A 15074-nucleotide genomic window follows, 5' to 3' on the forward strand; every position below is an offset into this window, starting at 1 on the left:
AACCCTACCCTGCCCCACATGCAGGCACCCATACCGGCTGCCATGGGCGGGTGCCCTGGCCACTGAGGCCACCAGCTACCCAACCCCTGGGCTACATGTGTTGGACTGTCTAACACTGTTGTGTTCTGTTTCCCTGTCCCCCTAGGGGGAAGGCCACCATAACCGCTGGGAGTGGGAGAAAACTGGAGGGGGGCCGCTGGATCTGCGGCCCCTAACCGTGGCAGAGCAGAGAACCTTGGGTGTGATCAGCGGCCTGGAGGAAAGGGAGGTCGCCGGGGTGGAGGTTGGCAGTGGGTGAGGAAGTGAGACCCTGCTTTGTTGCAGTTCACTGTGACACATGCGCCAATCCTCACCCCCCCCAACACCACCCCCACACTACCTTCAGCCCCACACCACCCTTAGTATCTCCTCACCCTCACCCCTACACCACCCACACCCTCACACCACCCTCACCCTCAGCATCATCCCACCCACTCATCACCATCACTCCCACCACCCTCCCGGCCTGCAGTCTAATCATGCATCTTGTCGTTTGTATTGCAGGGCTTGCTGGTGATGAGGCTGGTCCACCTGGTGCCACCCCCAGCCAGTGCCACAGCCGGAGCCCCAGGTGCCAAGCAGTGAGGAAGTCAGAAGTACAGATGTGAGCCATGGACCAGAGACCCAAGACACCCTGGAGCTCAAGTCCAAGGATGGCACAGATTTCCCGTCACAGCTGCCTCCAACATCCTCCACCATCAGAGAGACACTCACCTCTGGGAACTTTAGTGAAGAGGCTCCTGAGACATTATCTGGTGCGCAGCACACAGCTGCTCCGGTACATCAGGGGAGGTAGAAATCCCTGATGGGACGGACAGTCGGAGGACGTGCTGACCCCTAGAATTAGCTGCCATCCAGGTGGGTTTTCGGGCTTCTGGAACGCACAGTCCCATCGATCGTGGAGATGCAGTCAGAGAGCCAGGAACTACATGAGGGATTGTCGGCGAACATCCTGCATCTGCAGGCGCAGGTGGAGGTGTCCAGCCGCATGCAGGAACAGGAGGTGGTGCCGACCATGCGTGCTACCCAGGACAACACCGCATGGGTGGCATCTGCGGTGGAGGCATTGGTTAATGTGGTGGAGACAGTTGCGGTTATGGATCAGCATGTCCAAGGCCTTGGCATTCTATGCAGGCATTGGCTGAGGCCCAGGACTGGATTGCTGCCACACAGGCAACCATGTCCCAGAGCCAGCTGGAAATTGCAGCAGCGCTTCTGAGCGTGGGCCAGTCACAGCGGGCATGGCTTGAATGTCGGCGGCATTGCCTAGGCGCTGGCCGACATAGAGCAGACACAGAGGGAGGTGGCCCAGTCTCAGGGGGAGATGCCGGATATGACACAGGCCCAGAACGTGGTGGCGAAGTCAACGCGTGATGTGGTGCAGTCCCAGATGGCGATGGTCCACTCCTTATGCTCCATGGCTGGCGGCATGCAGACCCTGGTCAAGACCAGAGCGGGCCTCCAGGACTGGCAGTGCCAGATGGAGGAGGAGCCTCAGGGGATAGCTCCGCTCACATCCCCAACCCAAGGAGCAGCCTGGGGGCCATTGGGCACCCTGAGGGAGGAGGCGGTGATGGGGCCCTTGCTGGTGCCTCCTGCAGGGGAGGTGCTCGGCCTCCCCCCCTCTTGTCCATGTGCATCTGGTGTGCAGAGGACAGAACCGTGCAGCACCACGTCACCTAGGACACTCGAGCGGCAGCCGGGCCCATCCAGTCTTTGTTGCCCCAGAAGACACCCACCAATGTGTCGCAGGGCAGGAGTCACAGCAGGCAGGCTGCGTCCAATCTTGATGTACCATCTGTGGGTCCACCAAGATGTAGCATTCGGGCCCTTAAGGCCAGAAAGGTAGACACCAGTTAAAGTTGCATGGGTGCAGGGCACAGTTTAGTTATAGGGGCTAGGGCATGACTTTGCATATACCTTGTCACATTAAACACCTATTCACACTGTTACAACCTGCCTCGGTGCTCTGTTAGATGGGTCTGAGGCTGTACTGGGCTGGCGAGAGAGGGGGTGTGGGAAGGGAAACTGTAAAATGTTGTGGGTGGGCTGGGCTGGGGTCTGCCCTCCAGCCCCCCCCCCCCCCCCACCCCCCCCGGTCCCCTACCACCCTCCCCTGATCACCGACTGTCCTCACCATCACCCCTGGGATTCGAGGGCAAAGTGTGATGGAATGGCCAGCTCGCATTCAGGATCTCACAGCTGGATGGTGCAAAGTGCTACTGTGGGCAGAAGTCAGACGTTGTCAAGCGATGCAGATCACCAAAACTCATCGCAGAGGTCTTCTTCCACCCCATGGACCAGACCCGCTGTTACTGCCAAACCAGGGCCCCCATCCTGTTGTGTGGCAGGTATGTATCACGGAGGTGATTGCAGGTGAAGGGCTGTCGGGGGGTAGAGGGAGGGGTTGCGTGGTGCTTGGATGCGGTGTCCGTGCCCCTGGCCTGCACCCCCCCCCCACCGCGCCCCGACCCCCCCCCCCCCCCCCCCCCCCCCCCCCAGTAATCATAGCGTCCTGAGCGCATTGACCCTGGCGCACACATCGTGCGGCCTCCCGTGCCCTCTCCTGTCCCATCTCCTGCCCAGGATCAGATTCAAAATGAGGTTCAGAGTCCCCACAACCCCCCACCCACGGACAATATGACCCCACAGACATGGGCAAAACCCCCAACCCTTGAACCCTGTGAGGCAACTTCCCCCCATCACGAAACGTTAGCATGAGCCCCCTCACCCCCTCCCAACACCCAGGCATGAGGGTGACCCTGCCCCAGACCCATCCTTTCCTGTGGACAGCGCAGCATCACATCCCACCTCTATGGGGTCGTTGAGAGCTCACGGAACTTTAGAGCCCCCTTTGAGCACCCCATTTTCAGGACCCCCCTTAACTCCCTCGCGATGGCCCTTCAACCCCCTCTGCACCTCCCCCCCCCCCCCATCCTCATTCCCCTCATGCACCTTTCATGGGCATGGCCCCCTTTCATAGTCATAGTCCCCTTGGCAGTGCCAACCTGTCACCCAGACACTGCTGCTGAATCGATGGCACTGCCAACCTGACTCATGGTCAGTGCCGGGCTGGCACTTGCAGGATGGCTGGGTGGCAGGTTGGTAGAGCCCTTTCCCTGATCACCCGTGGTGGGCAATGGACTCCGAGCCCTCGACATGACAGTTACATCTGGTCTCCGCTTGGGGAGACCCGTACTAATCTGCATCCGAGTGAGACCTCCTCGGTGCAGCTGGTGACTCCGGGAAGCCGGGAGGATGTGGCCTTAAACGGCTGCACATATTCAGGCGAGTCTAATGGCTCATTTAAATATGATCATCTAGATTATGCCCAGAGGCGGCATGATCCAGATTACACCGTGTGTAGCGATTCGGGTGAGTCACGATCGGCTCGGCGCCTGGCATGATACCTGTTTTCAGCCTCTGCCACGATGTACTTGGCACAGCGGAATCAGAGCCGCGCGCAACATGGTGGGAAAATCACGTCCATGGTATCAGAAGCATCTATATTGATATGTTATGCACTTTAGCTCCTTCAGTGTATCTCTAACAGGGGATGAAGAGTGTCTGGCACTGTGTGATGCATCAGTTTTCATGCCAGTGCAAGGAAAATATTTCTCTTTCCGACAGTTTTTCCAAGGAGCATTGTTTGCAATAAAATTAATTTCAGACACTTACTTTTCAGGATTTTCTACTTCTTCTGTGACAAAATTCATGTAAAACCTGATAAAATAATAATGAATAGTTAGAGGACAATCTCATGAATCGTGTTCTCAGCAGCTTTAAACAAAATCTCCAACACAATTAATTTCTGCTGGAAAAGTAACTGTGAACATAATCTCAGGAGTTTATCTTTGGTGTACCCAGAAGGTTTTTTTTGCAAAGATTATTTTCTCTTTATCCTGTTCTTTCAAGTCTTTATCATCTGATCAACAGTCATCTTACCAGCCTGCGTATGCATACATTCCGGAATAAAATGCGAGAGGAATTCCCATGAGGTTAAGTTCCTTTGCTTTCAATGGTTGACTGAAATGTTGTGTTTCTCCTGCAGAATGTGAAAGGAAAGAAAATAAGGAAATATCATAATAAATAATTCAAAAGACTGACACAAGCAAGTAATCTGATTAACCAAGTAGCCAACCATTCATATTGGTGATGTCATGCATTCTTCAAAGTGATTTAAAAGAAAGGTTTGCATTTATGCAGCACCTTTCAGGGCCTTAGAATGTCGCAAAGCAATTTCCAGCCAATGGGGTACTCTTGAACGACAGTCATAGTTGCAACGTAGGAAATTGGGGCAGCCAAACGTCCACAAACATCAGTGTGATAATGACTGGATAATTTAGTTTTGTGGCGTGGATTAAGAGACAAATAATTGTTAGCACTCCAGGGATAGCTCCTCTGCTCTTCGTCAAAAAGGTGCTGTGAGAGGTTTTGAGTGCACCTTAGATTCCTGGGTTTAAAGCTTCATCCAAAAGATGCACCTCTGACAGCGCAGCCCAGGATTTTCAACCTGGCATTGGGAAACCGGCACCCGGAGGCAATCACTATGGGAAGACTAAATAGGTGGGGTCTCTTTTCATTTGAAAAGGTAAAGCTGAGTGATGATCTAATTGAGATCTTTGCAGTAATGAAAGGTTTTTATAAAGTAGATGCCGAGAAAGTATTTCCACTTTTAATCAATATAAAATTATGAAAGTGTTTAATAAGGTTGACTTACATAAGATGGCTGAATATTTCCAGCCGTTTACACTGGCGGGATCTTCCAGTCTCGCTGACAGTGACTGCCCTCCCCTCCATGGGTTTCCCAGCGGCAGAGGGTGCAAGCAACAGGAAAACCCCTTGATAGCGGCAGGACTGGAAGATCCTGCCAATAGCCAATGGCGGGCCCCCTCCACCGCCACAAAACACACAGGTAGAATCTAGCCCAGTGTTCCTACTTGTGGGCGAGATCAGAACTAGGGACCAACAATATAAGACCGTCACTAATAAATCCAATAAGAACTTCAGAAGAAACTTCTTCAAGCCAGAGAGTGGTGAGACTGTGGAGCTCACTGCCACAGGAAGTGGCTGATGGGAAATAGACGAGCACATGAGGAAGAAAAGAATTCAGGGTTATTCTGTTGGATGGGAGGAAGCTCAAATGGAATATAAATGCCATCATGGCCCAGTTTAGCTGAATAGCCTATTTTAAGCTCAAATATGCTATGTAATTCTATGGAATTTACTCAAAGACTGATAAAAATTGCTACCACGTAGAGTAGTTGAGGTGAACAGCATTGATGCATTTGAGGTAAAGCTGGATAAACACATGATGGAGAAAGGGATGGAGAGTTATGGTGTTAGATGCAGAAAAGTGGGGGAAGGCTTGTGTGGACCATAAACGCTGGTATGGGCCAGCTCAGCAAAATAGCCTACTTCTGTGCTGTACATACTATGTAAATGTACCATGGAGCACAATTATAATCAGCCAGACAAAGATAGAGGTTACAGCCTCAAGACCAACATTGAAGTGTTGATTCATTTATCTGTCTTCTGCAATAAGTCTGAGAATGGGGAAACTGGCCCCTGTAACAAAAAGCCTCCAAACTAAGGTGGATAAAAAGCTAAGCAGAGAGTCCAAAAGAAATGTGACTCAGTGGTACTCATTGTTGCCTCTGAGTCAAAGGATTGTGTCTCCAAATTGCATGACAGAACCTTGAGCACAAAGTCCAGCTGACATTTCAGTGCAGTGCTGCATTGTCAGAGGGTGGTATCTTTCAGGGGAGGTGTTCTGTCTGCCCTCTCAGGCAGATGTAAATGATCCCAAGGCACAGTTCTGATGCAAAGCAATGGGATTCCAACTGGGACCCTGGCAAATATTTATCCCCTCAACAGATTATCAGCCCATAATCATATTGCCATTTTGCTGTATGCTGTGTGGCAGTCATGTTTCTTCCATTACATCGATGCCCACACTTAAAAAGCACATTCACTGGTTTAAAGTGCTTTTTAGCATCATGTGTGGGTGTAGGAAATTGCTGTATAAACGCAGGTCTTTCTTTTTTCTTTCCGTACAAAAGATTTCAGTTGTATTTAAGACCGACATAATGAATTTTCCTGGCATGTCATTAGAGATACCACCATCAAACTGTAGTGTTGACAAATACTACTGCCCAGTTCTGCCAATAACTTCCTAATAGCAATGTTGTTGTGTTTACTCTTCAAATATTGTTGTGGTCTCAGACCTGTGATGTTGCAAAACCACTCAGCTGTCTGGTGAGGGGCGGCACGGTGGCACAGTGGTTAGCACTGCTGCCTCACAGCTCCATTATTGCGGGTTCAATTCCGGCCTCGGGTGACTGTCTGTGTGAAGTTTGCACTTTATCCCCGTGTCTGCGCGGGTATCCTACGGGTGCTCCGGTTTCCTCTCACGGTCCAAAGATGTGCGGATTAGGTGGATTGACCATGCTAAATTTCCCCTTAGTTTCCAAAAGGTTAGGTGGGGTTATGGGGATAGGCGTATGCTTAAAGAGGATGCTCTTCCCAAGGGCCAGTGCAGACTCGATGGGGCAAATGGCCTCCTTCTGCACTGTAACTTCTATGATCTATGATTTAATAATCAGGAACTTCTGACTATGATTCCCAACTTTTAAGATTAAAGGTCCTTTACGTACCTCAATCAAATAAAAACTCTTTCTTAACACACAGTGTAAATTATTGTGTGACTGAAAGTGCGGCACGGTAGTGCACTGGTTAGCACGGCTGCTTCACAGCGCCAGGGACCTGGGTTCAATTCTGGCTTTGGGTGACTGTGTAGAGTTAGCACTTTCCTCCGGATGCTCTGGTTTCCTCCCACATTCCAAAGATGTGGTAAGGTGGATTGGCCATGCTAAATTGCCCCTTAATGTCCAAACGGTTAGGTGGGTTTATGGGGATAGGGTGGGGAAGTGGGCCTAGGTAGGGTTCGCTTTCTGAGGGTCGGTGCAGACTCAATGAGCCCAATGGTTTCCTTGTACCACTGTACGGATTCTATAATTCTATTCTATGATTCTATGAAAATGAACCTGAAGTACAGAATGATAGTGTAGTTCAGCTGCTACAGTGATACTCTTTACTTAAAATGATGGCATTTTAGGTAGATTAAAAGTAAAATGTGAACAACTCATAAGTCTTCTTCATCGCAAATGAAAAGGAACAGTCATGTTTGACAGCAGTACTATTAACAAAATCAGCAGAGAAAGACCATTTCTAATCTGTCATTCGGGAACATTCTGTTTCTCTGCAGTTCTTTAGAAATGGAGAAGTATTTTATTAATGCTTACCTTTGAATAAATGCGCCATTCCAGGGACGATGATTATTAAAATGGCAGCAAGTTTGCAGAATGTCAGAAAGATCTGTAGCCGTGCAGTCCAGCTGACGCTCATGCTGTTAATATACATTACCACAGCTGGAAAAACAAAGAGGACAAAATAAATACTGCTACCTTAGGTAACAACACACTTCACAATGCCACAACAAGGGTACTACTGACTGGCAACTTGATCGAAACCAATGCTGCACAATTTCCTTCATATTACTGTCAAACTGTGGAACATAAAGGTAACAAAGGACCTGATAAATAATACAGGATCAAAACATTGACAACGTGAACAAAGAAATACATCTCCCAAGATTTTCAAATGTTCTCATTTGGAACCTCTGTGGAATCGATGTGGAATGTGCCTATTGTGGTTGCAATTTCTCACACACCAGGTTTCCTAATTTCAGTACGATATTGCCGAGCTGCATTTGAGAATGAGGCATGGGCTGTGTATTGCCTCACAGCAAGGGAGAGAAATATCAGAGTAAGTTATCCAGAGCTGTGCTGATAACACCGTCCAGTAGCTATCCGCAGAACTACTTTAGTGCAGAAATTAGCGGTAGGTCACTTGTCAATCCACTACTGTGTGAGATAAAGGAGTGGAGGAAATGGCTTTCATGTGAAAGACCAATATCAGTCAGCAAATTGTTAATTTGATGTGCGGAGACTAGGACCACACCCTACATATTTTTTATCAAATAAATATTAGATATGCTTATGGCTATTTTTAAAATTTTAAAAACTGGACAAAGATCTTTTAGGATTGCTGACTCTTCTCTGTCTCTGACCCCTGAACAAAAGAAACTACCTGGCAGTTTTGAATAAACCTCGTTATCTCTGAAGAGACACTAATGGCATATTGTGAGCTACAGAGACCAAAGTCATGAGAACTACACAAAGGCCATCTGCATTTCATATGCCAGGTTGGCCAACTGGAGTCTCTTCACCTCCTAGGACGAAGGATCATGCAGCCTTCATTTCAATTATTAATGGCTGAGACAATTAAACATATCAAGGATCAAACAAACGATTAACATCTCTTGTTAAAGATAATGTGGTGAGGCAGGAGTCATGTGACATGAACCTCTAGCTGGTGGAATTAGCTGTACCAGTTGCCTTGTTGAACTGCAGCCTCACAGAAAAGGGGCTGCATTCTCCGTTCCTGAAATTAAGTGCTGACGCCAGCGGAGCATGTGTGGTCTTTCACAACCACAAAATTGGCGTGAAACCCTCACTGATTATGGTACCGGTGAGGGGCTAACACCGGCACCAACTGAAACTCCCGCTGCCCATGCTGAGAATGGGTGGAGAATGGCCGAGTCCCGCGCCGCGCATGCGCACAGCTGACGACCTGCACCGATCAAGCCATATAACATGGCGTCGGACGGGCGCAAACTCAACCCACATCCACGACCTCACAACCCACCCCCTGGCCAACCCCCACCAGTTCCCCCCCCCCCACCGAGCAGAAGCCCCCCACCCCCAGTCAGCGGCACGGATCTGGCCGAGTGTCTCGCAGTCATCATGCCGGATTCCCACACGGTTGGGACCACACCTGGACCACGCCGTTGGGAATCGGCCCATTGGGAGCTGAGCATCTCGGATGGGCCAGCCGATGACGCGGCAACTCTGTTGACATGGCACACGTCACGATGATGCCAATTTGGAGGGGGTGGAGCATGGCGGACGGGCGTCAAACTGACGCCTGCCCCAATTTCAGCTTGGAAATCCATTCTCTGCTTGATCGACGATCACGACTTCTGCGTTGGGCTACGGAAAATCCTGCCCAAAGTGTTCTGACCAGATTCATTACATCTACACCATTTCTGCTGGAACTTCTGGATAATTGGTTACAATACCGATTCATCTCTGCGTGCCTATCTCACCTGAAGTCAATTCCACTGGAAAAGTGAATTATACAGCATAGTTTTTTAGCCTGCAGGTCTCCATGCAGGAAGACCTTATTAGACTTTGATTCTGGACTGTTGAACCTATGTGAGACAATCATTCTTTTCTTGGTGGTCTTTGGTCTATAAATTGTTCCTTTCCCTGTCCTTCTTTTAATGAGTGGACAGGAGGCACGTGATGACCCTCCTCCCACAGTTTTGGAGCGTGCAAAAAAAACTAACCCTTTGAGTCATCGTACCTCGGGTTTCTGTGGCGTTATCAAAAGGTTGACTGGGTCACACCAAAACTGAGGGTTTGGTAAATATGCCACCACTTATAAAGGGAGAAGCAAATAAAAACACATTTCTGTTTACAGGCGGGTGGAGAGAAGAGTAATCGGCACTGTAAACCCTCCTCCTGGTCTGTAACATTAGAAAGGTATTTTTAAAGGTACAAAGTTCCTTCAATTCGGTCCTCTCAAGATATGTTCTGTAGCACATTCTAACAAGAGCCCTGAAGCAGGCATCCTGTAGAAAAAGATATGAAACATTTCAAACCCAACTTCTAGTATTCTCCGCTATCACATCTCAGACATGTTTAATTCCCATGCACTATGGAGAGGAAAAAGGAAGTAGAGAACAGTTAAGTTGGATCTCCCTCTCCCACCTTACATTTGCCCTGGATACCCAGGACTTCCACAGATAGGAAGGCCTGCGCCTGAAAGATTGGTAAACACGGGGGAACCATTAATAAGAATCGGAAAGGGACGTTTTCAATCATCTTCAGCCCTCTCACGTCAGTTTACTCTCTCGCCAACAAAGCGGTACCCTTTTTGAGGCATATCTGAAAAAGCCTTGCATTCGGACCACAGAAATGGAAGGATGTGAGGCAGCTCAGCAGTAAATCATGTCATCCTCTGTTGCAGCTTCCCAAGAGCAAATAAAAAGCCTTGAAGCTGACAACCAAGATTACACTTGTCGGCCATGCAAATAATGTGGCACACTCAATTCCAGTCATGGACAAAATGGGGATTGGGGAAGGGAAAGAATATTGGGGCCACTGTGTACAAACATCACATTACTTTAACTTTAATTCCTGGTATCAACACTGCCCAATGCTCCACTCCTTATTACTATAAGATTGAGGATGGACTGAAGTAAACAGGTGGCCATGTCCGACCATGACTAGATTTAGGCACCTGTAATGTGTTGCAAGGCATCTAGTGTGATGCATTGTGACTGGACCATGTAATGACCATAGGAGACAGTGTACAAATTGTGCACAGGACTTGGTAAGGCTCTGAATAACTTTAGCTTGGATATCACTCCATAATGTAACTGGAACATTACTCAAGCTCCACTGTGCCTGGCTGGAAGGAATGCTAAATGGGTTCCACCAAGTCACGATTTCGTGTCATCTGTCTGATCGTCTTTACAACTATCCTAGCCCTATGCACAGAGCTAGTGTACAGAGCCCATTCCTCCCCTTTCAGTCACAAATTCCTAGCAGTTCACGACCAGCAGCCAGCTCGCTAGGTTATGATAAAACTAAAATGCTGCAGATGCTGGAATTCTGAAATAAAAACAGAAAGTGTTGGAGAATCTCAGCAAGTCTGGTAGCATCTTTGGTGAAAGAGGCAGAGTTAATACCTCAAGTCCAATCTGGCTATTCTTCAGCCCTTCTTTGGTTCCAAAGAAGAGTTACATGGGATTCGAAATGTTAACTCTATTTTCTCTCCACAGATACCGCCAGACCTGCCGAGTTTTCCCAGCACCTGCTGTTTTTATCCCTTGCAAAGCTGTATTTAGCTGAAAATCCAGACCTTGCTGCTTTCTGCACGACACCATCGCATCCCACCAGCCGCGCCGTCACACCCTCGCTGCCACTCCCAATGCATTGTGTGCTCTGCGTCATCAAAATATTACAATGCGGTGTGGGGGCACTTCAGCTCAAAACATTGCTTCACACTGAAATACTTTAACAGCACCTTGGTTGGAAAAAGATGGCATCAAAATTAAAAAGCAGAACTAGAAAGAATCTGGCTAACATTTTATTTTAAGTGGGACACTGCTACGTTGCAAACGGCTAATTCTTCTCAACTTGCGATGCAGTACAGAAATGGCGCAATCATCCTCAGGAGAACAGGTACCAGCTTGAGACTGAAAGGCCAAAAAATACCTATAAATCTAATTGTGGGTCTGATTGCTTTCTAAAGCACCAGTAATGCCAGCAACTAAACCTGGGTGTTTCTTCAGTGCATTTCACAAATGTGTACGGAATGAGCTGATCAAAGGCCACAGACACAGCCTTTGCTTGGACCTTCCGAATAACAAGTAGATAATAATAATCTTTATTATTTTCACAAGTATGCTTACATTAACACAGCAATGAAGTTACTGGGAAAAGCCCCTGGTCGCCACATTCCGGTGCCTGTTCGGGTACGCTGAGGGAGAATTCAGAATGTCCAAATTACCTAACAAGCACGCCTTTCGGCACTTGTGGGAGGAAACCGGAGCACCCGGAGGAAACACACACAGACACGGGGAGGGCATGCAGACTCCGCACAGACAGTGACCCAAGCTGGAATTGAATCTGGGACCCTGGCGTTGTGAAGCAACAATGCTCACCACTGTGCTACCTTGCCACATGCGCACAAGCTCTCAGTTTGCCTTGTTCAAGTAGAGTGTGTTAAAGCAAATTTCTGAGCTGATCAAGTGTCATCTGCAATTGCGTGTCGTATCAAGTAAAACTGTGGATATCAAAAATTGTAGGGATCAGTTATTGGGTGTGCGGATGAGTTTGGGATCACACTGGAGAAGATGGCCTTTCCACATGACTAGACAATGAATAGCGGATTGTTCATTCTGCTTTAATGGACTTAACAGTGAAGCAGTGGAAAATCTTGGATCTGATTTAAGGACAGCATCCTGTCTGCCCCTCTCTGAAGTCTGAGTTCAGCCCATACTTCCAAAAGAAAATGCCCCCACTCTCCTGACTGCAAGGTTCCTTCATGACACCGCGTGGTCCTTTTCAATCAAATTCTGAGAAATACAGAACTATTATTCAGCACAGACTGGCAGCAGAATGAATGCACAGGAAACTTTCTTGAGCTGATCACACTAACGTAGGAGTGCTTGTCTGAGGTTACGGCTAAGACAAATTATCAGAGCTTCACAGAAATAGCTTTTTCCTGCATCTAGTTGTTCTGTAGCTGTGATTGTTTAATGCTGTCAACAGGTGTTAAAGCCTGCACAGTCCTTCGTCACCTTGCTGAGCAGCAAATAATTTGCTGAAAAGCTGAAAATATAATGAAATATTAAGTTAATGAGAAACGTTACATCTTATCCAATGTCTACCTTGACTCTAACGATGCAGATTGTGGCAGAACAAAGAGGAGTCACCGCTAAGTGCCAGATACAGTTACATTCCCTTCTGGTGAAGGGCACCATCATTCATTCCTTGTGAATTACAACACAGTTAGACATGTGAAAGAACTCCCACATGGCATGCCTGGTGTTGAGTTGTCCTCCAGATATCCCATGTAAATCAGTGAGGAAAAACATGACACACTTTGTTTCAGGGCACACATTTCATGCCAGATTTTTAGCTCTTATTTTGTTTCCTTGCTTGAGAAGCCATTCATTAAGATGACTGCAAAGGCGCAGACTCAATAAATTTGTCCCACGCAATTAAAGTTCACTTTCCTGTAACTACATCCATGCTTGTAAAAATACTTCTTTTTATGTAAACAGAGCCCTTGGAATTATGCTGTGTGTGAAAATATTCCACCAAGGCTTAATGTATTTGGCTGAAAGGGCTTTTGTTCACCTTCTAATTCAACGTGTCAGAAGTTTCAGAAAAATATTTAAGCCTTTGTATGATGTCATCCTGTGACATATCTTTCAAGGCTCTACTACAATAAATCCAAAGAACCTTTGGAAGATATTTCAACTTAAATTGTGGCCATGAGAAAGTGTTTGGTCCTGAAATGGCGCAGGGTTTTTAATTGGTTTTGTCGTCACTCAAGAGGAGACCGGTCGATTCCTCGGGAACAGTGAGGGCAGCACGGTAGCATGGTGGTTAGCATAAATGCTTCACAGCTCCAGGGTCCCAGGTTCGATTCCCAGCTGGGTCACTGTCTGTGCGGAGTCTGCACGTCCTCCCCGTGTGTGCGTGGGTTTCCTCCGGGTGCTCCGGTTTCCTCCCACAGTCCAAAGATGTGCGGGTTAGGTGGATTGGCCAGGCTAAATTGCCCTTAGTGTCCTAAAAAATAAGGTTAATGGGGGTTGTTGGGTTACTGGGATAGGTATACGTGGGCTTGAGTTGGGTGATCATTGCTCGGCACAACATCGAGGGCCGAAGGGCCTGTTCTGTGCTGTACTGTTCTAATTCTAAATGGATGTTTGTCTCCTTCCCAAGTATTGTCACCGGTCTTCTGTGGGATAGTGGGAGGCTTAACAGGCTTGACAGGATTTCAGGGGCACAATTTCAAATGGTCCAAGACAAGAAAAGATCTTCTAAAGTTCCTCCCTTCTTGCCTGAGGGCACTGGCTCTTCTCGATGTACAGTCCCACAGACTCCACAATAAACGTAACCAATAAACAGGTCGGAGGTGATAATTTTGTGCGTGCATGGCAGCAGACAATGCACCTGAGTTTCATTCTATTATCCTCTTGCTTATAAATCTTAGAATCGTAGAACTTACAGTGCAGAAGGAGGCCATTCGGCCCAGAGTCTGCACCAGCCCTTGGAAAGAGCATCCGACATAAGCCCATGCTTCCACCCTATCCCCACAACCCACCTAACCATTTTTGGACACTGAGGGGCAATATAGCATAAATTAAGCTTTGGTTGAAATTCTCCACCCCCACTCCTTAGCCGAGAAATGTTGAGCTGAAAAATGATCGCCTCCCCCCCCCCCACCTACTTTCCTGCCCTTGCCTTGACTGAAATTCTATGGGAGGGTGCAGGAAGTCTGAGGCAGCCAGCCTATTCTTGGGGCTGGCCTCATCCAGCCCCATCAGTATATTACCCAGGGTAGAGGCAGGCTATGAGGGAAGCTTTAGCTGCACAGGTTGGTGGCAAGTCGGCAGCGGATCCTCCTTTGCGAGTCTCCTGGGCCCATCAAAGGCACCTCCCTCCAAGACATTCCCCCTTTTAACCCTTCCCCAGCCTCATAAATCTAGCCCCCAATAAACAGGTCGTAGGTGATAATTTTGCGCGTGCATGGCGGCAGGCCCAGGAGTGGCCACATTTTCTGGTACTGCCAGAGATCCTGGAAAGACAGTGATATTACGCTGGCTGACCAATTAAGGGCTGGCCAGCGTAAACCGCGTCTGGATAGTGTAATGATATCATGGTTGTGTTGTAATTCACCGACTGATCACGAGGAGTCTCTTTAGTATGTAAGTGAATGTTAGAGTCAGGTGACCTCAGACTGACTGGAGAGCTGGAAGAGAGAGGTTGCTTACGCACGCTCACACTATAATTCATCTGTTGTTTTGTTTTTCCAAAATGGCGTAAACGTCCACAAAAAGGCAGGAAAGTTCCTGCAGCTCCTCGCATACCAACAAACAGGGTAAAGATCAGGATGAAGTATTTCTGTGCAAAAGATGTGGTCAAAGGCACAAATTAAGGCAGTGTCCAGCGTTTGCCAAATTTTGTTCCAGATGCAAAGGGGAAAATCATTTTGCTCAGAATTGTTACTCTTAATTCAACCCCAGATCAGTTAGCACAGTGGAAGCCACAGTCTCCAATGATGAATCATAGAATCATAGAATTTACAGTGCAGAAGGAGGCCATTCA

General features: G+C 48.0%; 1 protein-coding gene across 3 annotated transcripts in view; it reads right to left on the minus strand.

The window, feature by feature from the left end:
- slc7a11 (solute carrier family 7 member 11) overlaps nt 1–15074 on the minus strand; it is a 242286-nt gene that overhangs the window by 146159 nt on the left and 81053 nt on the right. For all 3 annotated transcript variants that reach the window (XM_038792505.1, XM_038792506.1, XM_038792507.1), the window contains exons 4-6: nt 7344–7469; nt 3985–4084; nt 3718–3762 (exon numbers count right to left, since the gene is read on the minus strand). In XM_038792505.1, the coding sequence (XP_038648433.1) occupies nt 3718–3762; nt 3985–4084; nt 7344–7469 (271 nt within the window). The remainder of the gene's footprint in view (nt 1–3717; nt 3763–3984; nt 4085–7343; nt 7470–15074) is intronic.

Source organism: Scyliorhinus canicula, chromosome 3 (assembly GCF_902713615.1).
Source record: "Scyliorhinus canicula chromosome 3, sScyCan1.1, whole genome shotgun sequence".
Classification (NCBI taxonomy): Eukaryota; Metazoa; Chordata; class Chondrichthyes; order Carcharhiniformes; family Scyliorhinidae; genus Scyliorhinus; species Scyliorhinus canicula.